At 49.4% G+C, this 26,564-nt stretch overlaps 1 protein-coding gene across 1 annotated transcript in view; it reads left to right on the forward strand.

Annotated features, from left to right (window-relative positions):
- The window catches only part of DNAH3 (dynein axonemal heavy chain 3), a 127,899-nt gene extending 103,848 nt beyond the window's left edge, over window positions 1-24,051 (forward strand). Inside the window, exons 52-61 of the mRNA XM_019649817.1 lie at window positions 245-2,386; window positions 6,317-6,542; window positions 10,080-10,324; window positions 11,853-11,969; window positions 15,613-15,767; window positions 16,731-16,898; window positions 18,407-18,549; window positions 20,994-21,198; window positions 21,877-22,014; window positions 23,650-24,051. Of these exons, the coding sequence (XP_019505362.1) occupies window positions 245-2,386; window positions 6,317-6,542; window positions 10,080-10,324; window positions 11,853-11,969; window positions 15,613-15,767; window positions 16,731-16,898; window positions 18,407-18,549; window positions 20,994-21,198; window positions 21,877-22,014; window positions 23,650-24,003 (3,893 nt within the window). The 3' untranslated portion in view covers window positions 24,004-24,051. The remainder of the gene's footprint in view (window positions 1-244; window positions 2,387-6,316; window positions 6,543-10,079; window positions 10,325-11,852; window positions 11,970-15,612; window positions 15,768-16,730; window positions 16,899-18,406; window positions 18,550-20,993; window positions 21,199-21,876; window positions 22,015-23,649) is intronic.
- The last annotated feature ends 2,513 nt before the right edge of the window (window positions 24,052-26,564 follow it).

Here is a 26,564-nt window from a genome sequence, read left to right on the forward strand (position 1 = left end):
GCAGTGTCACCCTAAGTGCATAGCTTACATGAGCACCTGCTCTTGGTGGCGTACATTCTGTGGGTTTGGATAAGTATGTAATGACATGTGTACGTCATTATGGTAGCCTATGGAGTATTTTCTTTGTTCTAAAAACCCTTTGTAGGAGCTTGAGTTTTTTTGCCAAATATGAAGAGTATTCACTGTAAGGCTTTACGTCTCAGCCAGAATGTCTTAATAACAGTCTTTTTTTCGTCCCAAACAGGTAAAATGATAGAAGATTACTGGGGGTTATCGAGAAAGATCCTTGGCGATCTGAAATTCCTGGAGAGCCTTAAGACGTATGACAAGGACAACATCCCCGCAGTGGTCATGAAGCGGATCCGGGAAAAGTTTATCGACCACCCAGACTTCCAGCCGGCCATCATTAAAAATGTGTCGTCTGCCTGCGAGGGTCTGTGCAAGTGGGTGAGGGCCATGGAGGTGTACGACCGCGTGGCCAAAGTGGTGGCCCCCAAGCGGGAGCGGCTGAAGGAGGCCGAGGGCAAGCTGGACACACAGATGCAGAAGCTGAACCAGAAGCGAGCCGAGCTGAAGCTGGTGGAAGACCGGCTCCAGGCCCTGAACGATGACTTTGAGGAGATGAACACCAAGAAAATGACCTTGGAGGAGAATATCACTGTCTGCTCCCAGAAGCTGATCCGGGCCGAGAAGCTCATCAGCGGTCTCGGGGGTGAGAAGGACAGATGGACGGAAGCCGCCCGGGGGCTGGAGGTCTGCTATACTAACCTGACGGGCGATGTGCTGGTGTCCTCGGGGACCGTGGCTTACCTGGGGGCCTTTACGGTAGATTACCGGGCCAACTGCCAAAATCAGTGGCTGGCCCAGTGTAAGGACAGAGCCATCCCCGGCTCCCACGACTTCAGCCTCAGCAGCACGTTAGGGGATCCCGTAAAGATCCGGGCCTGGCAGATCGCCGGGCTGCCCATCGACTCCTTCTCCATTGACAATGGCATCATCGTGTCCAACTCCAGACGCTGGGCCTTGATGATCGACCCTCAGGGTCAGGCCAATAAGTGGGTCAAGAACATGGAGAAAGCGAATAAGCTGTCCATCATCAAGTTCTCGGACACCAGCTATGTGACGACGCTAGAAAATGCCCTGCAGTTTGGCACCCCCGTCTTACTGGAGAACGTTGGCGAAGAGCTGGACGCCTTTATCGAGCCCATCTTGCTCAAGTCCACATTCAAGCAGCAAGGCATCGAGTACATGAGGCTGGGCGAGAACATCATCGAATACTCCAAGGATTTTAAGTTGTACATCACCACCCGTTTGAGGAACCCACATTACCTCCCCGAGGTCGCCGTGAAAGTCTGCCTCCTCAACTTCATGATCACCCCCTTGGGCCTCCAAGACCAACTCCTTGGCCTCGTGGCCGCCAAGGAGAAGCCCGAGCTGGAAGAGAAAAAGAACAAGCTGATAGTGGAAAGCGCCAGGAACAAGCAGCAGCTGAAAGAGATCGAAGATAAGATCTTGGAGGTCCTGTCCCTGTCCCAGGGCAACATCCTGGAGGACGAGACAGCCATCAAAGCTTTGTCCTCCTCCAAAAAGCTGTCGAAAGAAATCTCAGAGAAGCAGGAAATCGCTTCGGTGACAGAAATGCAGATTGACCAGACTCGGATGGGCTACAAGCCGGTGGCTGTCCACTCGGCCACCATCTTCTTCTGCATCTCCGACCTGGCCCACATCGAGCCCATGTACCAGTACTCCCTCACCTGGTTCCTGAACCTCTACGTGCTCTCGCTGGCCCACAGCCAGAAGAGCGAGCAGCTGGAGAGACGCATCGAGTACATCATGGAGCATTTCACCCTCAGCGTCTACAACAACATCTGCCGCTCTCTGTTCGAGAAGGACAAGCTGCTCTTCTCCCTCCTGCTGACCATCGGCATCTTGAAAGAGAAGAGGCAGGTGGATGAGGCTGTGTGGTACTTTCTCCTGACCGGAGGCGTGGCCCTGGACAACCCCTTCACCAACCCCGCGCCCGATTGGCTGTCTGAGAAGGCGTGGGCAGAAGTGGTGCGGGCCTCGGCGCTGCCAAAACTGAGAGGCCTGATGGAGCACATGGCACAGTACCCGGATGCATGGAAGGTCATCTATGACTCGGCCTTTCCCCACAAGGAGAAGTTCCCTGGGCCTTCAAAGTTCCTGCAGGGGCTGGAGCGGATGGTGGTCCTTCGCTGTCTGCGGCCTGATAAGATGATCCCAGCTGTTAGGGAATTCATTGCTGAGCACATGGGCAGCCTGTACATCGAGGCCCCGACCTTTGACCTCCAGGGCTCCTACAATGACTCCAGCTGTTGTGCGCCACTGATTTTTGTGTTGTCTCCGGGCGCCGACCCGATGGCAGGTAAGGACAGAATGCATGGATGGATGACAATAGTGTGTCCCTTGCAGCAGGGGTCTCAAACTCAGATGGAGGTCAAGCAGTGAATTGTCTAAAGTAGGGCTGGGGTGACTTCCTTTCCAGCCCGAAGGGCCAGCTGATCCTCGGCTCCCACATCTGGGGGCCAGTAACGACGTGCCATCTGGTCATGGGAGCCCAGGATGGCCAGATCATCTCAAGAGAAACCAAGACATGCAGAAATCGCCCATTTTCACATCTTGATAACTCATTCAAATGTTTTCTTAAAAACATGGTGAGGGGCAACCCAGGGCTAGATGTAGCCTGCTGGCTGCTACTTTTGTCACCTTTGCCTTAAACCATTTTGTCTGACTGTTGCTTCTCTTTCTCAGATAGGCTTTCCTTTCTTCTTTTAATTTTTATAATTTTTTGAATCATTAATACTGTGTGTAATTTTAAAAAGAACGCAAATGTATAGGACTGTGGTGGCTCAATCAGGGCCATGTTGCCCTTTGAAGGGACATTTGGCAAAGTGGGAAAACATTTTGTCACCACTAGGGGATGCTACTGACATCTCAGAGACAGAGGCCAAGGGGGTGCTGCTAAACATCCCACAGTGCACGGGACGGCCCCCCACAACCAGGGATTATCCTGCCCAAAATGTCAACAGGGCCGAGGTTGAGAAATCCTTGTATGGGCTGAAAGCATCATCTTCCTCCCAACCCTCCCAGAAGTAGCCGCTATTCCCAGTTTGCGTATCTTTCCAGAAGTTGTTGGTGCCTACTAAGGGCATGAGTGGTTGAGAGGAATAGATTCGTTTTCTGTTCTTGTAGGGAGCATCTCAATCTCAAAGCTTTATTTTTCGCTGCTGCTGAATGAAAACACGAGTTCCAGAAATGCAGAGGACCAGGCTGATGGTCTGTGCAAGCTGAGGGGTTTGCCGAGCATCCCGCCCCATCCACAGCCTGACCCGGATAGAAAGCCAGCACCTGCTTCTCGAAGGAAGTCAGAGGAGGGAGCCGAAATGAGCTGGCACCCTGTCCAGGTCCCTGTACCTAAATGTTAGTGACAGAGATCAATTCATGACTTCTTTCTAGTACCTTTGCTTTTCCCCTATGTCTTTTAAGGTGGCAGATAGAAACAAGAGAAGTAGGGGAAAGGTCAGAATAGGGTCTAGGATGACGATGTGCTGGGTGAGGACGGGCCAGTTCCATCCAGGGGAGTAGGGAGCATATTCCTGCCCCGCACACTGCAGGCCTGACCACACTCGGCGTGGATAACTTCCCAGGAAATGTCCCAGGAACTGTGCCCCTCGTAGCGCCTCACACCGGGGGCACATACTGTCTTTCCTCTTCTGATGAAGATTGATCCGTGGGCTCAAGCACTGTCAATGTGACCCAGGTCCCCACTCCTCCACTGCCTCCCTGAGAAAGTTGCCCATTAGCCTTTCCTGTAATGTGACGGTCCCCCATCTTGGCTGCCTGTCAGAATCACCTGGGGAGCTGTAAGGGACATCTCCATGCCCAGGACAAGCCCTCGACCGGTTAAACTAAAATCTTTGAGGGTGAGACCCAGGCATCATGCTTGATAAAGCTTTTTGGGTAATTAATTCCCTTGTGTAGCCCGTATTGGGAACCACTGGCCTAACGGTTTTAGTGGCCATAGAAAATCGCTGCCCAGATCCATGATTTCCTGAGGGGCTGCAAAATGGTGATGTTTTAACTCTCTCATTCCTTCCGTACCTGTTAGCTGGAACTCGTCTAAGAAGAAGAATGTTCCTTTGTCAGCTCTTTGGTTTACTCTGAATAGTGTTCAAAAAGGACAGGCAGGAAGGATGCTTGGTTCATTCTCTTTCTTTACCAGCTTCCCGGGTACGGAATTGGTGCCTTAGTAACCTCCCAAGTTACTTATGCAGTAAGGTTTTTTTGAACACATTGAATGTTTCAGTTACAGAGGTGTCTTACTTCCCTGCTATCATTTGTTCTCTCTGATGCTCAAATGATTCAGTCTCTGGCCCATGGGGACACCTTCACGCCCCTGCCCTTCTCGCAGAACCCCGGCAGTTTTTGACAGCACCCTTCCTGTCTATGCTCCATGTGTTCCAGGCTCATCTTATACAGACATTTCTCCATGGAACTGCAGCCGTAGCCGAGACCACACCCAGGGTGCCAGGGGTGCCCATTACTATGGGCTCGATAATTGACTGACCCTCTTCTTAGCTGCCTCTAACCTGCTCTTTCAATCAGCACGTTGAGTTTTTATCTTCAGTGACAATGCTTTCCATTTCTAAACGTTTTTATTGGTTTTGTTCTAAATCCACATGCTTTTTGTTTTTCCTTTTTCTTCACAGAGCTCTAAATTTTATTTTGCTTTGTGTTCCTTCTTTAATGATTATCAGATGTGTTTCTTTGATGGTCTTTTTCAGAGGCGGTAATCACCCATGAGGGCTGCCACAACAAAACCAGAGACTGGGGGGCTTAAACAACAGAAATATATTTTCTCTCCACTGTGGAGGCTTGAAGTCCAAAGTCAAGGTGTCGGCAGGGTTGGTTTCTTCTGAGGCCTCTCTCCTTCGCTTGTCCTTAGCTGTCCCCTCTCTGTGTCATCTTGTCGCTGTGTCTTCACGTAGTCTCTCTCTCAGTCCTAATCTCCTCCTCTTAGAAGGACACTAGTCCTATTGGATGAGGGCCCCCACATGACCTCACTTTAATTTAACTACCTCTTTAAAGACCCCATCACCAAATATAGTCATATTCTGAGATCCTGGGGGTTAGGATGTCCACATCTGGATCTGGGGGTGGGGGGCCACGATTCAGCCTATAACAGAGAGCACATGTACTCCTTGGGGTGTTCTCCTGACTGTCCCCAACAGTGATGGATTCCTCATGTAGTTGGTAGGTTTTCTCTTTTGTGGGATTGTCAGGTCCTTGGGTTTTCAGTGCCCTAACTGAACAACTTTGCACACACCAACAGTGGGGCCCCGGAGGTGCCGCTATTCTGGCTCAGTGTTGTAGGAGATTTCCAGCTTGGGAACCCCACACCACAGGGTGCACTGTGAAGCCGCACCCCCTCATGGCATTCGGTTTAGGTTTTCTGCTTTGATGTCTCACTGGGGAGTTTTTGTTAATTTTTTCCACCCGGGCTACCGGCCAGTGACCAGCTTCTACTCCGCATCTTGAGCCAGTGGCCAGATTTCTGGGTTTTCTTAACATGAAGACGCAGCCTTTTGAGGATCCTAACTTTGTACAAAAGTCTCAGATCCAGTGCCCCGCCTCCCATGCCCAAACTCCAACCACTAGACTGGTTAAATAAATAAAGCAGGGTGTTTTTCAATGGTGAAATCCTATGTAACCATGAAAAAGAACGAGGCCTTTACATATGTACTGATGTGGAAACGATCTCTGCAGAAAGCAAAGTAGGCTTCTACAATTCATGTAAGTACGATAGCATGTCTGCATTTATTTAAATGCATAAGATGTGTCTGAAAGGATTCAGTGAGAGAGGCTGACTTGAAACTTCCCTGTACAAACACCTGTTTTTCCTAGTGAAATAAATTTATAAAAATCCAGTTCCTGCTGCTTTGGTGATGTGCTCCCCACTCTAGTTTTCAGTTTCCTGTTCATTTTTGGCACCTGGGAATGTCTCTGTCTTTCAAACTCTGATTTTTTATTTTCACTGTGTGTAATTTTTTTTTCCTTCAATCAAGAATGTCTGTGTATTCAGAGCAAAAGAGGAATCAATAGTGTCCTCATTTAGTCATCTTACCGGAGAAGTCAAAGGCTTCCCCAGAGACTTGCTAATTTTGTAATTAACAGAAACCAGTGAGTTTCTTTCTGAGCCCAGAATTTTAATGTATTCTGTCCTGTATTGTTATTGTTAATATGGTCTTCGTCCGGCTCATTCTCTTTCAAAAACCCCTTTTCCTCCTGGTCTCAGGACTGCTGAAGTTTGCTGACGATCTCGGCATGGGAGGTGCCAAAACACAGACCATCTCCCTCGGCCAAGGCCAAGGCCCTATTGCGGCCAAAATGATCCACACCGCCATCAAAGATGGGACGTGGGTGATCTTACAGAACTGCCATCTGGCCACGAGCTGGATGCCCGCGCTGGAGAAGATCTGTGAGGAGGTGATTGTTCCCGAGGCCACCAACCGCAGATTCAGGTGAGACACTGCCCCCCTGCCCACCCCCCACCACCTGTCTCAGCCCCAACCTTGAGCTCCTGACATCATGCTGCTGGCAGGAAAGATGGGCACAAGATACGGTTCTCCCCTTAAAAAGCTCTCGTTCAGGCAGCTGTGTGGCTTAGTTGGTTAGAGTGCATGCGCTGAGCAACAGGGTTGCCGGTTCAATTCCCCCATGGGCCAGTGAGCTGCACCCTCCGCAACTAGATTGAAGACAATGACTTGAGCTGAGCTGCTGCTGAGCAGCTGGATGGCTCAGGTGGTTACAGCGTGTGCTCTTAACAAGGTTGCCAGTTCGACTCCCGCATGGGTTAGTGGGCTGTACCCCTCTCCACCCCCCACAACTAGATTGAAAATGGCTACTGGACTTGAAGCTGAGCTGCACCCTCCACAACTAAGATTGAAGGATGAGGGCCAGCCAAGTGGCTCAGTTGGTTAAGAGCTTGCTCAAGAGTGCAAGATCTGAGCAACAGGGTCGCTGGTTTGATTCCTGGCCCAAGCTGAGCTGCTGCTGAGCTACCAACAGGTGGCAGGACGGCTCAGCTAAAAAAAAAAAAATTTGAAGGACAACAACTTGACTTGGAGATGATGGGTCCTGGTAAAAACACGTTGTTCCCCAATAAAGTTAAAAAAAAAGAAGCTCCGGTCTAACAGAAAGCAGCCCATAGTTGAACAATGTTCATGTTCTAAGAAGAACCATGGAGCACAGAGAAGGGAAAGGAAAATCGGGGAAGCCTTGGAGGAAGGGCAAGTGCCCGGGGTTTTGCAAGATGAATAGGAGTTTGCCGGAAATGACCTTCCGGTCAGAAGGGACAGCATTTGTAAAAGGAAAGATGCCCGTTAAGGAAACACTGAGAAGTTATCCTATGACTTGGGGTATATGTTGTGAGGAGTTGTTGAGGGAGGTGATAGGCAGTGTGTCTGGGAAGGAAGGTTAAATGCCGGCACATTAAAAATATTTGTCTTAATAAATAAAGACCTTACATGTAGTCTAGATACCATTGTCCTTGCTTTATCCTGTGTTTCTTGGGCTCCATGGAATTTCAAGTAACATCACAAATAGCTATTTGTTTTTGGTAAACTTTAAAGTCCAGCAAGACCGGGCCTTGGGTTTTGCATTTACAGAGTGATGAGACGAACCAGACAGAAGTCACGGCCCCTTTCAACTCAGAATTTTCAGTGATTCTCTTATTCCAGCCCAGGGGTCCGCCAGCTATGGCCCGAGGGCCAGATCCAGCCTGCTGCCTGTTTTTGAGTGGCTTGCTCGCTAAGGACAGTTTTTCCATTTTTAAGTGGTTGAAAAAAGTCAAAAGAATAATATGTCATGACACGTGACAATTATATGCAGTTCAAATTTCAGTGTCCATAAATAAAGTTTTATTGACATACAGCCATGCTCACTTATATGCTGTCTGCGGCTGCTTTCAAGCGACAATAAGCTGTGACCAGGACCACATGACCTCCAAAGGCTAAAACATTTACTCTTTGATCCTTTACAGGAAAAGTTTGCCACCTCCTGCTCTAGGCAACAAAGCTTGCTGGTTATTTTCATTTCAGTCATGTCTTCCTGAAAATAGGAAAGTATTTAATGTTTATTTACATAACCAAGTCATAGTTGATTATGTTCATGCCAGACTCATGTGAGAGCTTAAAGCAGGGGTGGGGGGTGGGGTGGGTGCATTCATTTCAAGAATTTTATTTGGTTTGCGATGGTGAATTGATTCATTAACCATCCATAACACACTCAAGGAAGAAAAAAAATTATTCATGCCGACATTTAAGGTCTTCTATCATATGGCCCTAACCCCAAAAGCCGCGAACTAAGGTGCCTATAGTAGCAGGAATGTAACAGAAACGCATGAGGAGGACTCCCCTTCCCACAGCACAGGAGCAGCCATCATGCGCAGTCAGCCTCCACGTTGGAGACGAGGTGACAGAGAGCGGTGGGGACTGCGATGAACTGGAAACATGTCCTATAGAGCAGAGCACCTACCGTCTGAGCCCTGCTGACTGGTGCCCTCGAGGAATGCAGGCCAGGCCTCTTGTGACCAGATTTGCTGATTATTTTAAAGGGAAGAGGAAAATCCAGAACTTTAAAAGAAAGCCCTGGGTTTTTAGAAGTCGGCGCCTACTTCTAAAACACGTCATAGCACTGTGCATCACCCACCTGCGGCCTGAAGCCAGGCCTCAGGCCTCTTTCCACCCCTCTCAGCCCTGGGCCCGGACACGGCAGCCTGCCCACCAGGCCTTATCACATCTCAGCCTTCCCTCATCCAGGCCTCAGAGGGCGTCCTGTGTTTTTAATGACCTTCCATCCCCAAATCCACCTGTTGGAAACCTCTCTAATGTCTAGCCAAAAACAACCCTGCAAAATGAAACAAAACAGGATGCCATGGTGTGTATGTAACTGGAGCTTGGGCAGGAAAAACAAATGAGTAAAAGTCTAGAGGACAGTGTGCCAAAATGTTACCAACCTTTCAAGGCCCGTTTCAAATGCCGTTTCCTCTATGCCAGAGGTTGTCAGCAAACTGTTTCTGTAAAGAGCCGGATAGTAAATATTTTAGGCTTTGTGGGCCATGTTGTCTCTGTTACAACTTTTCAACTCTGCATAGAAGCAGCCGTAAATAATACGTAAGCGAAGGGACACAGCCAGGTTCCAATAAAACTTTATTTACAAAAACAGGCCATGGCCACAGTTTCCAGACTTTGTTTTCCCCAACCCATCGAAACCTCTTCTTCCCATAGACCCCCACAGCCCATTATTTCCCTCCCTCCCTGCATTCTTGATTTTTTTTTTTAATTTGGTAACAGTGTGTTTTTTCCCCAGAACCCATCAGCTCCAAGTCAGGTCCCTCTCCTTCAATCTTAGTTGTGGAGGGTGCAGCTCAGCTTGAAGTCCAGTTCACCGTTTTCACTCTAGTTGCGGGGTAGCGTAGCCCACCATCCCATGTGGGAGTCGAACCGGCAACCTTGTTGTTAAGAGCACGCGCTCTGACCAACTGAGCCACCCCGGCTGGCCCCAGTCTTGATTTTATAATGCCTTGTCCTAGAGCATTCTGGGTGCTTGCTCGGCCCTATTTCCTCCCCTCGCAGGAGGTCTGTCAGTATCTGGACGCTAGAAACAATGCTTTGCTCACTTTGGCCCCTCCTGGAGTGCCGGGTGTAGGACTTGACCATAACAGGTGCTCAGGAAGTCCCGTGGGGAAGACTGTGTGTGGTGATTCAGGCAGTGGCCTTACAGCCAGGGAGCTCCGAGTTTATATCTCAGCTCAGCTGCTTCTAAGTGGTGTGTCCTTGAAAAACCCACTTGACATCCCCAGGCCTCTGTTTCCTCCGTGGCAAAGAGGATAGCAAACCCTTCCACATAGGGTGGCTGTGAGGACGAAAGTAAATGAGGGACATTAAACTCTTAGCACTGGGGTGGCATCTAGTAGTGCTTAATGAAGGGTAGCTTTTATTTTTTGTTACCGTTTTTCAGTTTGTTGCATTGCCCTCAATAGTTTGTCGTTCTTCCAGACTCTGGCTAACCAGCTATCCATCGGAGAAGTTTCCAGTCAGCATCCTGCAGAACGGGATCAAAATGACCAATGAGCCCCCCAAAGGGCTCCGCGCCAACCTGTTGCGCTCCTACCTCAATGACCCCATCTCGGACCCCATGTTCTTCCAAAGCTGCACGAAGGCCGTGATGTGGCAGAAGCTGCTGTTTGGTCTTTGCTTCTTCCATGCCATCGTTCAAGAGAGGAGGAACTTTGGACCTCTAGGTACGATCCCTGGGTAACCCCTGGGGAACAATCATAGACAGACACAGGTGTGTGCTCGACTTGGTCCTTGGATGGGGTTGCCAGTAAAACATGGTGTAAGTATGTTCCATGCAACATTTGGGACATACGTATACTCAACGTGACGTGTTGTTTATTCGAAATTCAAATTTCACTGAGTATCCTGTATTTTTATTTGATAAATGTGGCAACCTCCAAACCAGGTCAGTGTCAATGTCAAGGAAAGAGGCATTGCTCCAGGATCAGAGGTCCCCTGGTTACTGAAGCGATGTGATAATGAGGAGATTGTAGGCCCTTCTCTTTGGCACCTTGGACTATCTCGGGCATGACAGCCATTCCCCGGGGAGTGTCACCAGGTAACTTATAACATTCCAGGTGGCTCTCTTTACATGTGCCTAACAATGAAGAGCTATAGCTGGGACATTTGTCTGTGCTGCTTCTTGAAAATATAAAAATAAATTTCTTTACTGACATACCAACCTGTAGCCTAAATTAATACTAACCAAGTGCTCTCATGAGAGCAGATCGTCATGGTTTAAGGTTGGATGACCTTTTCTCACCCACGGGCTGCCTCGGATTCTGTTCAGCAGCCTTGAAATGACCCACCGCAGGGTACTGTCAGCCATTCTTCTGGGTTAGAGAAGGAGGCAAACTGTCCTCATGTGGATTCTGCCATCCTCTTCCTTTCCTTCTACCCACACACCTCAGCCCCAGTTCGCCCCCCAGACCACCTGACCCTCCCACTGAGGGGTGCAGGGACCACACCCCCAAGGCGGACGCTCGCCCTGCATCTGTCTTTCACACCTATGTCCTCCCACCGGGGCCAGGCTTCCGAAAATCCATGCAGCAGTTTCACTTGCAGCCAACTTCCCAGTTGTGTTTTGTTTGCCAGAACACAAATGCTAGTACTTTGTCATATTTTTCCTTTGAATGTGAATGTTTAGGGGGATAGGAAATATCTCCGTTAACAAGCACAGGTCCCACCATCCCTGCTTTTTGACCCAGGCCCAGCTCACACACTTATGTCATTGGTCCAGCCCTGCTGGGCATTTATCAGGATACCCTTGGAAATCCACGAGGGAGTTTCTTCAAGGCCAGCCAGCCAGGACTACCATGACCCCGAGGAGGGGAATTCTCAAAGCTACCATGTGCTGCCACCCAGCCATAGACGCTGCCCTCCAGCTATGCTTTCGTGTTGTTTTTGGAGCTCTGCGCGTTGTCACAGTATTCCAGCCAGGGCGAATAATTCTCATTCCACAAATCCCAGGCCATTCACATCTTCCTTAACACATGGGAGGCTCCATAAGGAACCTGATTTTAGAATGGATGTTTTCTCCGGCAGAACGGCTCCCCTGTCAGCCAACGTCAACGTGAACATTTGGCCTGGTACTTGACCTTCACGGGGCTGAAGGAGGCTCTTGCTCTTAACCACACCAGCTCCATCTACCGAGTGGAAACTGAGCGCGCTCGGTCCTGAAGGAAGCCTCTCATTTTTCTCTGCCTCCTCCAGGTTGGAATATCCCTTATGAATTCAATGAATCCGACCTGAGGATTAGTATGCGGCAGACGCAGATGTTTCTGAACGACTACAAGGAGGTGCCATTCGATGCCTTGACCTACCTGACAGGTACTTATGGGAGGGGCCTGTGCAGTTGGGGACCTCCAATGTCACAGCCACCCGCCTGCTCCTCTCCCATCTCCAGCCATTCATTCGCTCACTCATCCTTTGAGCTCTGACTAACGCTGCTCACCATGGCGGATATTGTATAACATAACAACAACAAAAGTAAGATATAATTCTTACCCTCAAATGCTTCACAAAGAGAGATTTTTTTTTTAATGACAATACAGTGATAAGTTCAACAAGAGAAACACTTATAAAGTAGAAAGGCAGCCCAATGATTACATCTCAGGGATGGGGCAGGGGATAATCATGGAAAACCTCCTGAAAGCATAAAGATGGGGTTTAAGGGATGAGTAGGAGTTTTATAAGTGGAAGAAGAAAGTGGGGGCAGGCAGTGGGAGGGACAAAGGAGAGGGACCCTGTGGTGAAAACCTGCTGCTTTATGTTTAAAACAACCCAATCAGCAGATTCCAACATTTTATTGGTCACCTAGTACATAATATGGACTCGGTCACTGCCGTCAAGGATGAAATAGAGATGTGCCAAAGGGATGGGATGCCACGGCCAGAGGTCAAGATTACACACAGGTTCCTTCCTGAGCTCCATATGTTAAGGGTTTGTCTGGATCCTCTGCCCAGTCACCTGGCAGGCACATTACATACGTTGTTGACATAAGAAATGTCCAACCCTGTAGAAAAAAAATATTTTTTTTTTAAAGATTTTTTTAGTTGGGGAATTGGGGGGATGGGAACAGTGCTGGGGAATTGGGGGAAGGGGAACAGACAAGTTGCTGTCGTTTTTGTTCTTCGGTCTAGTTGTGGAGGATGTTGCTTCACTGGCCCAAGTTGACACCATCATTGTGCTCTTCCCGGGCGAGGCAGATCAGTCACCGGCTTCTGGACGGCTGCTCATGGCGGCTGCTGGCCGCTCACGCTGGCTGCTGGCTACATACGGTAGCCCATGGCAACCCACTGCCACAGGGGCTGCAGCCTACGCCGTCACCGGCGACTCACGGCAGCCCAGCTCCAGGTTGAGCTGTTGTTCAGCATCTTAGCTGTGGAGGGCAGTGTCACTGGCCCTCATATGTGGGATCCAAACCGGGGCCCTCTGGCGTCCCAAGCCAGTTCTTAACCATTGCGCCACTCGGCCAGCCCAGAAAATTTTTATAAGAGCTTATTTGAGCCAACAGAGGATGTGCCTAGAGACAAGATCTCAAGAGACTGAGAAAAATACTTCTCAAAATAAGTTTGCAGTTTCTTTTCTGCATTTGGAATTAGGAGGGGGCTAAGGATGTTGCCATGGAGGTGGAAGCAAGGCGGGGATGGATGACAGGCGAGTTAAGATCACGTGCTCTCTTGACGGCAGTCCCACTTGAGCCAGAGGTGTGTTAACTAGATGCCCAGACACAATGGACAGGGCTGCTTAAGGCAAAGATGAGCCTCTCACTAAAGAAGCTACAGGCCTGGGGGTGACTCCCCACCCTGACCTGCCCAGTTAGGGGGTTAGCACCTGGTCTCCCTGGGAGGTGACTTCCGCGGAACCCCTTTTCATCCACCGCACAATCAGCACATTGAGCCTCACAGCATTCTATGAGCTCCGTGCTATAAGCCCATTTTACAGCTGATGAGACTGGGGTTTAAGAACAGCGGTTGTCGCCATGGTGATTTTGTCCCCCAGGGGGGCATTCGGCAATGTCTGGAGACATTTTTGGTTGTTACCACTAAATGAGGGTGCTACTGAGTGGATGCCAGGGCTGCTGCTAAACATCCTACAACCCCCAGCCCAGTCCCCACAACACAACGCTGCAGTCCAGCATGTTAATGGTGCCGAGACTGAGAAATCCCGCTTTCGAGGGATTAAATTCAGTTGCAGAAGGTCAGGCAGACCTCCGCTCAGCACAGTGTCCCTACCACAAATCCCCAAGTCACATGCAGCGCAAGTCCAGTGGATGTTGGTTTGTTGAAAGAACTTCCCCTGGAGTGAGTCTGCGCCCATTGCTGCTGCACAGCAGCAGAGTCCGGGGTCCGGTCTCAATATGAGGCTGCCTGCAGCTCAGACCTGCCCTGTTCAGGCAGCATAGACCAGCTAGGCGAGATAACCGACAGTCCCTAAATCTCAAGGGTGTGAGACATTCAAGGCCGATGGCTTGCCCCCTCTGCGTGTCCAGCGTGACTCAGCCAAGGTTTGCTCATTGTAATTGTCCGTCAGGGGACAGTGGGCAAAGCCCCACCAGCTTTCGATGCCGCCCTCTCAACATACACTCATGGGGTCAATGCCACAGGGAGAGCCCTGCAGGACTCATGCCAGGAATTAACGGCAGAAGAACTTGTCACCCGGCCCCACCCCACTGAAGGGTCCTCTTCCTGTGTGCCTGGCAAGAAGCAGCAGCAGATACAGATGGTCGCTAGAACTCTCTCCTGACACTCGCCGGAGACAGGTCTCCTTTGGAGAGCGGGTATCAGTTTGATGAGCGGAAGTCAGTAACTTCTTAACCTGGTCCCCCCAGCTCTGCGGCAGGAATAGCAGGGGTGTAGGAGAGATAGAAGGCTCCTCCTGGCCCCTGTACGAACTTGTGCTCTTGTGGACATAGAAGTAGCTGTAAAGAAATACGCCTCCCTTCATAAACACAAAACCCAGAGCCCGCAGGGGTGTCCCCTGAAGGACAATGTGCTGAAGGGTGAGTGGTGGCAGGACCTCCACCGTGACGACTATGCCTGGGGTTCATCGTCACTTGGTTCCCGCCAGCGCTGCCACACCGACTTCACGGGCAGACCACCCTCCCTGGCTATTGTGGCTCTAGTGCTGTCACAGACCTCTTTACAGCTGGGACGAGCTGTGATGTTCAAACTCTGTTTTGCCTTAAAGGCCTGAGAAGGCAACAAAGAGCTTCAGAAGTCTAGAGCAGGGGTTGGCAAACTGTGGCCTGCGAGCCACATGCGGCTCTTTGGGTATGTCCTGTCTCAGAAGTTTGCCGGCCCCTGGAAGAGCCAATCCTGTCCCTCACAACAATTTAAGAGCCGCATGTGGCTCGCAAGCTGCAGTTTGCCAACCCCTGGGCTAGATGGTCTGGCTTACGGCTCAGACTGCGAGCATCCCCTGAGTCCGTGACCTGTCCCTCGATGGGTCACCTGGATTCTCCCCCTGACGTTAGATCCTCCAGGTCAGGACCCAAAGAGGCTGAGGCTGAGGTCTCCTGCCCCACCTTGGGCCATACTTCCTGTTTCTCCCCGTAGAACTCTGCCTGGAATGGTTGGAGCTGGAAATGAGTCCACCCTTCAGGACACACACACACACACACACACACACACACACACACACACACACACACACACACACACACACACACACACACACACCTGGAAGATGCCTGAATATTAATAGTTACCTTTGGTGGAATTATTGGTGATTGTGTTGCTTTTCTTTCAGTTTACCTCTGCTTTCTAGTTTCTAACGTGGTGAACACGGATTGTTTTTGTAGCAACCAGAAAACCAAAGAGGCCCGCTCTTACCCAGCCTGAGTACGGCTTCAGCCACCCTGGGTTCCAGCCAAGCTCCTTGGCTCCAAGAACCTGCTGTCTTAGGTTAATGACCAAGTTCATGCTGACCTTCCCTGGGCTCAACTTTTTCCTCTGCCTGTCATCCCCAGGGGAGTGTAATTATGGAGGCAGAGTGACCGATGACAAAGACAGACGTCTCCTGCTGTCCCTTCTGTCCACGTTCTACTGTAAGGAAATCGAGCAGGACCATTACTTTGTGGCTCCTGGAGATACCTACTACATCCCTCCCCATGGCTCCTACCAGGTGAGGGGCTGGGAGGGAGAGGCCCCTCTGTCCCCCAGGGGGCTGGGCACTCTCCAAGCGGCCAGAGGCTGCAGAGCAGCCAAACAGGGCTGAGGGGTAGCCTGGAGCTCCCAGACTTGGGTCCATAAGCTATTTCCAGTATTCCACAAAGCCTGTGGGAGAGCCATCATTACTGTGTAATGAATGCCATGTGTTTGATAGACAAGGTCTTTCAAAACATGGGGTCCATCTGGGGTGGGGAGGGAAGTTAAGATGAAGCCTTGGTAGTGAACTGGCTGGAAATTGCTACTTGAAAACAAAGGTTCAGAAGGTGGGGAAAAAAGGAGGGACTGAAACATTGGACGGGAGAATGAGAAAGGAAAGAAGAAAACAGGCGATCTGAAGGTCAAAGGAAGAGGGTTCTTTTACAGAACCCCTGCTCTCTGCCAAGGCCTTACACCTTCATAACCTCATCTGTCTTCCCATTGACAGACTAGGAAACTGGGCTTTCAGGCTCAAGGTGACACAGTTTGTGATGGGGCTGGACCCAAACCCAGTTCTGTCTGACTCCAAAGCCAGAAAATGCAGAAGAACTTGGGACGTGTTCACCGTGTGTGTGTGTGTGTGTGTGTGTGTGTGTGTGTGTGTGTGTGTGTCTGTGTGTCTGTCCCCTGCTCCTGATCCAGTGTGACTCTTGCTCGGGTCGAGTCTGACCAAGCTCTGGGTGGCCTGTAGGACTCCAGGAAACCCACATTTATGTCANGTCTGACTCCAAAGCCAGAAAATGCAGAAGAACTTGGGACGTGTTCACCGTGTGTGTGTGTGTGTGTGTGTGTGTGTGTGTGTGTGTGTGTGTGTGTGTGTGTCTGTCCCCTGCTCCTGATCCAGTGTGACTCTTGCTCGGGTCGAGTCTGACCAAGCTCTGGGTGGCCTGTAGGACTCCAGGAAACCCACATTTATGTCACCTGGAAATTTCCTTTCCAGTCCTATATCGACTATCTCAGGACCCTCCCCATCACAGCCCACCCAGAAGTGTTCGGCCTCCATGAGAATGCTGACATCACCAAGGACAACCAGGAAACCAACCAGCTGTTTCAAGGGGTGCTGCTGACCCTGCCCAGACAGTCGGGAGGGAGCGGCAAGTCTCCTCAGGTAACCGGGCTGGCATTCCATTTTCCAGGCAGTGTGCTGTCTGCGGGGCATGCAGAGTGTGTGTGATGACCAAGAAGGTGGGCAAATGGAGGCCTGGCAGACCCCCGAGGGAGGGAGTGCGTGCTCTGGTCTCACTGGGCATCCTCAGATACAGAGCCGCAGAAGCGCCCGTGTTTCCAAGACGTCAGCTGTTCCTGTGTAACCTGTACCCACATATCGTCTGTACTCCACTTACACATGGTATTTAAGACCAACTCTACTGTGCTTAAAATCACTGATTTCCAAAACTGCCCACCAGCACCATACATGGAAACCCAGGGCCATTTCCATCAAGGCGTGATACCACAGAATGAAAATGAAAGCCAAGCATGTACGAGCTTCTTCCCAGGCGATGTCACTGAGGCCTTGTTGGCTTCCTGTGGGAGCTGGTGGCACAGGGTGTTCAGTAGGCACTGACCTCACGTTGTCCTTGAGGGGAATGAAGGGAGAAAAGTGGCTGAAACTTGCAAAGAGGGTGACGTTCTTGCCATGTGGTTCAACGTGATTTGCTTCATGTCCTGGAAACACCTGGAATCGTGTTGGGAGCCTCCTCATGCTTTGTGAAGCGCTGACCCATCCACCCTCCTGTGTACAGATGAAGGTGACAGGAACCCTGCGAGAGGAAGTGATTCGCTTCAAGGCGCCCATCAACCTGGGGGCAGAAGCGCTGTCTCCTGACTCCACCACACCCCCTTCCCTCCCGTCCTTCCCTTCCCTCCCCCGCTGCCCCCACAGCCGGTCCCTCTCAGCTGTGGATTTTGCATGCTTGGTTTCTTGATGTGGCTCATGGTGCCAGAAGTAGTAATAGGTATGAAGGTAAACCAGCCTGGCGGGGGGTGTCCTAATTTAGGGGTGGAGCTTCCCCTCCCAGTGGAAAGTAGGGAAGGAGTGTACATTCCAGCCCCCGGACCGGCAGGATGGCGGAGCCCACGCGCAGGTCCTGCTCCTCTGGGTTTGTCCCCTCCCTATTGGCTGAGCCCACTGCCCTGGGCTGGGCTTGCTCAATGCTGAGGAATGGCCTCCAGCCTCCCAGGGCGTCTGTGTCACTGGCACTGAGCAGGAGCCCCATCTGTACCAGGAGGTGGTCCTAAGGGCCAGCTGCAAGAGCCATGGGGGACTGTCACCTAGAGGTGACCTTGAAGGCAGGGGTTTGCAGGGTCAGGGCTGCCCCAAGGCTACCTGGCTGAGGCTGAGCAGGAATTCCTTGCCTGGCCTCAGGGCCGTGCTCCAGGTGTGAGAACAGGGCTCGCTTGGGACTTTCTGGGCCGAAGGGTGATGTCCTGCCCAAGGCTGGTGGGGGGGATTGCATCCACTCCCCACCCCTTCACCTGCAGCAGTGGCTTCTGTAGGCGCGTTCCCGGTAAGGTCCAACAGACTATGCTTAAAAAGACAAGTGCTGACGGCTCCAGGTTTACCCAGAGCCGCAGACCACAGGCTTTTCCTCACTCGCCTCTCTGCTGCCCCTGAAGGAAGTGATTGAGGAGCTGGCCCAGGACATACTCTCCAAGCTTCCCAGCGACTTTGACCTGGATGTGGTCATGAAGCTGTACCCCATGGTCTATGAGGAATCCATGAACACGGTCCTGAGGCAGGAGCTCATCAGGTTCAACAGGTGGGCCAGGTGCCAGGTGCCAGGAGGGGAGAGGTGGCTCTGCGGGCAGTGGCTGAGAGGGACACTTGATAAGGAGTTGCTCTGCAGAGGAAGTGCTGTGCCCCACCCATTGGGAGGGAGGGCTGTGTGCTGGCCCAGGGTTCAGGCACTCCTTCTGTTCATTCTCTCCCATTCACTCATGTGACAGCTTCAGAGTCAGGTTAAACCACTACCAAGCACAGGCCAATAGCAGCAGGAATCATTAGAGCCACTGTTATTGAGCCCCTGGTGCCCGATGTGGCTCCAAGCACCGTGCACGTGTTTGCATCCAACCACACAATAGTCTAGAAATAAGTAACTAGTCATCCCTCTACCACCATTTTACAGATGAGAAAACTGAGACCCAGAGGGTTAAGTCACTTGTGCAGGGCCACACGGTCATTCAGTGGCAGAGCTGAGTTTGAACCCAGGCTGTCTGATTCCAGAGCCTGTGCACTTGGCCGATATGTGAAATCAGGGTGAATGTAGTAAGGGGAGGGGAGATTGTTCATCCCAGAGGTAAGGAGGGGCGTTACGGGCTGGCCGTGGGGCTCTCTCCTCACTTCTCTAGTTACTGAGGCATAGAGCCCAGCGGGGTCACCTTGACTGACTTGTAAATAGTCACACCGAAAGGGCTCCCACAGGCCATTTAGGCCAGGTGAGGCCGCTCATCATGCCTGCCTCCAGGTAGCAGGTTCTCCCTGCTCCAGGTAGTAGGTTCTCACTGCTCCAGGTAGCAGGTTCTCACTGCTCCAGGTAGCAGGTTCTCCCTGCTCCAAGTACCAGGCTCTCACTGCTTCAAGGACAGGGCTCTCCCTGCTCCAGATTTCTGTGCCCTGCTCTCTCCGTTTGCCTCATTGGCCATTGCTCAGTTTTAGAAACAGCTGAGACTCAGGAGGACTGGGAAACTCGAAGGATGTCCTCTAAGGATTTCTAGAGTTAATATGCCATTGGCTGTATAGGGACCAAGCAAAGTGTGGGCTGTGAGCCTAGGATTCGGCAGCACTGCTGTGAGTCAGACACTCGGCGGGATGGGATGTTGTCCCCGTCCCTCCAGACACTAGGCACAATGGCCCCCTTTCCTTGCTGAGTCACTGGAGCTCTTGGTGGTTTCAGGGCCTTCACTAGCCTTTACCACTGGCCATTGTAATGCAAACGAACAGGTTAACAGAACCTTACTTTCTGATGATGGTCGGGATTAATCACATCAGGCCATATTCTAACATTCCTCCCCTGCTACCTTTTTTTTGGCCTGTTCACCCACTCTTATGAGAAGCCCCAAATGACCAGGTGACCATTCAGCTTCCAATTCAGGGAACCATTATTGTGTCTTCTGGGGCAAATGTTCCTTCCTTCTATACTAAAAACATTGAAACTAGCAGAGCTCCTAGTTGCAAGAATAGAAAGAAAACTTTGCAAGTATGTGTTTAGGTAGAATAGTTAGAAGTCTGCGGTAAAATCCCTCAGATGGTAGCTTTGCCTTTGACTTCTCAGCTAAGCACACACACCAAATGTCTGAACCTTCAATCCCTTTTAGTATGGACGTTTAGTGGTTACACATCCGGAATCTCTTCTTGCATTTGATACTCTTGTGTCCATTTGGGATTTCATAAATCTTTGGAGATGACAAGCTCTCTCTGGTCGCAGATTCTTTGGCATCTCAAGTGCATTCCCTCCGGGCTTGGTGAGGCCTCATAACCGAAAAAGGGAGGCAGGTGATCTTCGCATCTCCCAGGCTGCCCTTCAGCCGCCTTTTGTCAGGAATGCACCTCATAGTCTATAAAAAGAACAACTTTGGCAATATGGTTCAAAACCCTTAAAATTGCATTACCCTCTGACCTAAAAATTCTAATTTTAGTAAGAAAATCATTATATGTTTCCACAAAGATTGATATGAATGGATGTTCTTAGCAATGTTGTTTACAGTGACAATAATCTAGAAAGAATAAATTTCATCAGTTGGGGAATAGTTAAATAAGATTAAACACCTTACAGTCATTAAAAAAGGATAATTTAAGTCTCCTGAATTGGGAAGAAGATCCCTATATGCTAAGAGAGAAAAACAGATTATAAAAAAGTAATATAGCATGATCCCATTAAAAAATAATTTGTTTCCATACAGAAAAATCTGGAAAGATATACAAAGGCTGGACAGTTAAGTTCATTAACTTTCCACCATGTAAGTGCATGGTGGAAAGTTTGCAAACGTAATAGTCCGAGCCCATATATCCATCCAAGCTATCTTTAGGGGGTGAGATAATGGGTATTTAATTTTTTTCTCATCTCCGTAAGTGTTCTTCCGTGAATGCACATTAATCGTCTGACCTTTTAAAGGTGGGGAAGGTAAAGGATACCTGGAGTCAGTGTACTTGGGTAGAATGAAGACCCTGGAGAGCTGGGCTGAGCTGGCTCCTTTGTTCTTACAGGCTGACCAAAGTGGTTCGCAGAAGCCTCATCAATCTTGGCCGAGCCATTAAAGGGCAGGTCCTGATGTCCTCCGAGCTAGAGGATGTCTTCAATAGCATGCTCGTGGGTAAAGTGCCAGCCATGTGGATGGCCAAGTCCTACCCATCGCTGAAGCCCCTGGGGGGCTATGTGGCTGACCTGCTGGCCCGCCTGGCCTTCTTCCAGGTAACTGGGAGTTGGGGTAACTGCGCACCGGGCAAGCTCAGTCAGGTGGGGAGGCAGCTCTGAAATGACAGCCTAGAGGCAGAGGGAGTAGAGAAGGCCTCCTCGCAGCATCCTGGATCGAACTCCTGCAGGAAACAGTCTTCCCGGAGCTGAGGGCAGGAAGGGAGACTTTCAAAGTTCTAGAGAAGATTCTCGCCTCTCGAGGCCAGAGGAGGAATTAATAAATGTCCACACTGGCTGCCCATGGGCCAGATTTGGCTAAAAGATCTATTTGTTTTGGCTACCTGGCAACTTAAAGATTTCTGAGCTGCCTGTAAATGCTGGATTATTACACATAAAAATCAAGAAGTTTGTCTGGTTAAAAAAAAAAAAGGAAATGATGGGCCTGCATTCTTGCTTGCTGGAGGCAAGTGTCTATCTCAGTCCAGACAAAGCACCTGTTCTCCGCGGCTCTCTGTTGTATCCCTGACACCAGCTTGCTCCTGTGCTTTTCCTAAAGCAGACATATTTCTTCGTACCTTCATTTCAAAATGGGAAAATAGTGAAACAGAGAAGGCTGCCTGTTCCAAGGAAAATGGGAAAAAGCCTATTTCTTAATGGGACTCTTTTACATTACCTGCCCTTGAACTACCTTTGACGTTTTGTTGAGATTGAATTTCTGTTTCTGTGCCTCTCCAGGAATGGATTGACAATGGGCCCCCTGTGGTCTTTTGGCTCTCTGGATTCTACTTCACACAGTCCTTTTTGACGGGTGTCTCTCAGAATTATGCCCGGAAATACACCATCCCCATCGACCACATCGGATTTGAGTTTGAGGTAGGAGTACTTCGGGTTAGGCCAGCTCAGGGGATCAGCCAGAGAAAAGCACTGCTGCCCATTTCCTTATTAGGCCAAACATGTGTTAAGGCCCAGATGCTTCTGAGATAGCCCAAATGAAGTCTTAGCATGAATTAAGGTGGCTCCAAAAGTTATCCCGACAGAATCGGAGGATTCCCAAGGCTTTCTGTGTATATAAAAAGGAAAAACCTGTCACCATCATATCTGAGAAATGAAAGCATCCTCATGCTGTCTATTCAGCACAGTGGGCTCTGCACTTGGAAGGATGTTATTGGTCTTGGGTAGTCCTTGGCTTAGAATAAACTTAAAGGAATTGCCAGTCATCAGGTATCACCTTATCCATACCAAATGGAGAGAGAGGGGTAAGATGGACTGTTACGTACAGCAGTGTAGAATTTTAAGTTCTGAATTTTAAGATCCTTTGAGATCAGCTAGTCCAGAGGTCACCAACTGGTTGCCCTAGGTCTCACTTTAGTTTATGAGTAAACTTAACTTTATGGGCCTTTGAAGATAAATGTTAAGCCAAAGCTAATGCAGTAATAAAACAAAATAACAGATAAATATTGGAAAAAAGATAAGAATCATCATTTTTGATGTTGAAATGATTGTCTACCTAGAAATCCCAAGAGGCCCTAAAAACATACCTAACAGAATTCACTGAATTTGTAAGGTGATTGGATACTGGTTAACAATACAAAAATCGATAGCCTTTTCCTGTTCTAACAATAAGTACTTAGAGGTGGAAATGGAAAAAAAGATTAGAGTTTGAATGATTTTAAATGGAGCTTGTGCTGTCTGGTTCACCATCATCCCCACTACTGCCTGTTCTCCTACACCTAGACCCTTTTCTACACTTACCTAAAGGAATTTGAGTTTATCACCCGTGAATCCAGATACCATGTTTCCCCAAAAATAAGACCTACCTGGAAAATAAGCCCTAGCATGATTTTCAGGGTACTCACAATATAAGCCCTAACACAAAATAAGCCCCAGTTAAGATCGTCAGCCAGACATGACTGTATTTGAATAAATGTAGAATTTTGTATATGAATAAATGAATAAAATGTGTCTTTTGGAGCAAAAATTAATATAAGATCCGGTCTTATTTTCGGGGAAACACGGTAGCGGTGTGCTGAAGCTGGATCCCACCAACTCTCCAGGTGGAGCTGCTTAAATAGATGATAGCCTGAAATTGACCATGGTGGGAGTCTGTACACCACAGTGACAAGAACCACAAATCAAGGCTTTATTTCTGCCCCCTGAGCACTGTTTTACCAGCATCCATCTGACTCGGACCCCTCACTGTATAGACCCTGGTCCCAAAGGGGAAAGATGGTTCAAGGTCACTGATCTAGGTACAGTTAATATGGCTGGCCCCTGACTCCTACTTCAGGCATTCTCTATGCCTCCCATATCTCAGGGCAGCGAGCTGACTAGAAATCATACCTGACCCGTGTATGGCAGGCAGGAATATTAGCACAGAAGCCCAGTGTCCTGTGAGATGCATCCTGGGAAAGGCAGACATTGCAGCCAGGTGGCACTTTTGCAGCCTCTTCACGGTGTCCCATTTAGGAAAATGGCTGGTCACGAAACTCACAGCTTCCTGTCTTCCAGGTAACCACACAAGAAACGGTCATGGAGAGAAACCCAGAAGATGGGGCCTACATAAAAGGACTCTTCCTAGAAGGTGCCCGTTGGGACAGGAAAAGGATGCAGCTTGGGGAGTCTCTCCCCAAAATCCTGTATGACTCACTGCCCATCATTTGGCTGAAACCTGGGGAAAGTGCGACATTTTTGCATCAGAACATTTATGTGTGTCCGGTGTATAAAACAAGTGCCCGGAGAGGCACCCTCTCCACCACGGGCCACTCCACCAACTACGTTCTCTCCATCGAACTTCCGACGGACAGGCCCCAGAAGCACTGGATAAACCGAGGGGTAGCCAGTCTCTGCCAGCTGGATAACTGAAGGCGTCTGTCTCAGCACCGCAAATAAACGGCATCTCTTTCTCCACTACAACCTAGCTGTCCTTTCTTGAGAGTCACGTGCTATAGTGATGATGGTGATCATGATGGCAGTAATACTAATAGAGCACTCCTGTGAGCCAGGTGTTCAGAGCAGCCCTAGAAAGTAGGTTACCATCACCCTATTTTACAGCTGCAGGAACCATGATACAGAGAAGGTGCTTATCATCCCCCAAATCAGACAGCTACTAAAATGGTGAGCCTGGATTGAACACTCACAGTGGGACTTTCCAACCCAGACCTTTAGCCGTGGGGCTAAGCCCTGTGCAGTTACCCTTTCCTTATTATTTTGCTGTAACTGTCACTGAGTTTTAATTGCTTCTTTCTTAGTCTATTCACATGGCCTAACACCAGGGTTTCTCAAAGGCTGAAAGAGGCTTGGGCCACTTTTAGTTTTTTAAGGCTCTTGGTATATTTAAAATGGACTTTTCACAACCATCTCATGTGGTAGGTATTACCATTTTCTCCATTTTTAGAGATGCAGAAACAGAGGTTTAGAAAACTAGCCCAAAAGTCCACCGCTAGTCAGTGGTCGCACTGGGACCCAGATGCTTCTCTACCAGCCTACACAGATGGGCTGACATTTCAGCAAGATTGGAGACCGAGAGGGGATATTTGTTGTATGCCTACTATGTGCCATGGGTTGTGGCCAGCCTTCAGATGTCTTGCTTGTTCCTATGTCGGGTATGACAGGCTCTCTCTCTGGAGGTTCAGGGAGATTAAGTAACTTGCCTGAGATCACCCAGCTCTTTCAGCATGGCAGAGCCGAGGTCTGTCTGGCTGTAGAGCCCAGTGCATTTCTCACTGCCGCACGCTGCCTCCTTGCTGAGAACTTGGCAGTGTTGTTATGTGGAATCTTAGATGAAATTAGCTTCACCCATGTCCAAAAAATTTCTAGTTTATCACTGTCTTCCCAGGGCCAGCTGGAAGAGAATCCTGAGGGAGATAAAAATCAAATTCTTGATGTATGACTTCTCCACTGACTCTCTCATGTAGCTCTTCGGCTCGAAGTGGCTTCTTTCAGGACATTCCACTGGACAGTTCATCACTGAGAAAAGACCTAAGTCTGTTTAAAGAGTCTTACTGTGTCTGGCCTGACTTCTCTGCTTCTTCACTGGAAGAAATGTCCCAACTCGGAGTCTTTGATTTCTTCTGGATGCAGGGAAGCATCTGTGAATCAAATAAACATATCCCGAAAACCTTGTTTCTCAATGGGAATATGGCACCAATCACATTCTGATTGAGGACTGTGAATTATGAGATCAACAAATCATCTAAGTGACCTCAGAGATGAGTGCCAAAGGCTAGCTCTCCTAATCTTGCCAGGGGGCAACAGAGAGACAGAAGGAGCCAGCCTCTTCCAGCTCAAAGCAGGTAGGTTAATAGCTATTTTTCTTTTCAAGAAACACAACTTTTTTCCATGGGAGAAAGAAAATCAAAATGGATAGCTAGCTGGAACGGCCTCATCATTCCTAATGAAATCGTTAGTGACGGGAGGTGGGAAGATGGTCAGGGTCCCAAACCCCTCAGTCTTGGACTCCTTAGCCGACTCACACTGCAGGCTACAGGCACGGAGGGGGTTGCTGAGAAAACAGCTGGATTTTAAGTACAGGCATCTAACTCCCGCTTCAGCAGGAGGCAGGGACTGGTTTCATTCCTCAGGGGTCAGGGGACAGAATGTTTTCGTACAATGGATTACATTTTTGTAATTTAAAAACTTCCTCCACTTTGAAAAGATTGTCCTAAGTTTGCCATGAGGTCATTTCCTATTGGGACCAATGTGGTAATTAATTGGCCTTCATCACCACATTGGGAAAGAGCAGTGTGTTCTTTAGAAGTCCTGGTGAGTTAGAGGCTGGGGTCCTGGGGCAGAGATGGCCTGAGAGCAGCTCAGTGAGAAGCTGTGGACCCGACCTGTACATTGCTCAGCTGGTGACATCAGACAAAACTTGCCACCAAGCCAGTCCTTGCTCTTTAAACATCTAATTGTTGGGTAAATAGTTTTCAGTCCTTGTCAGCGTTGGAAGATTTCTTTCAAAGAGGGGATTTAGGGAAGATAGGTTCTGCCTTTAAGAGACAAAAGAGGGAGATTCTTGGAGAGAAAAATTAAAAAGCTATTATAAACAAACACAGGTTACATGGAAGGTTTGGAAATAAATGGACAATTGTGTTTTTGTGTAATAAAATATGCATCCTTACAAAGGAAGCTAGGCAGTTGAAATTCGTATTTAGGTGAGATTTCTGGCACACAGAAGATACTCAGGCTAAGTCGCAATGAGGTGGACTTCCATCTCGGAGGAGGCTGGGTGGGAAACAGAATAAGACAGAAGTGGCACAGTCAGAAGCACCTTAGAAAGGGACCACGGTGGATACAGGCAAGCCATGGCTCCATTGGTCAGCACAGCCAGCTCTAACTCCCATGCAAGAACAGCTGGATCGCTGTGTCACCGGCTGACCACCAGATGCAGTAGTTGATTTGAGTTCACAGGCCCCGTGTTGCATGGG

Source organism: Hipposideros armiger, unplaced genomic scaffold, assembly GCF_001890085.2.
Source record: "Hipposideros armiger isolate ML-2016 unplaced genomic scaffold, ASM189008v1 scaffold_135, whole genome shotgun sequence".
NCBI lineage: Eukaryota > Metazoa > Chordata > Mammalia > Chiroptera > Hipposideridae > Hipposideros > Hipposideros armiger.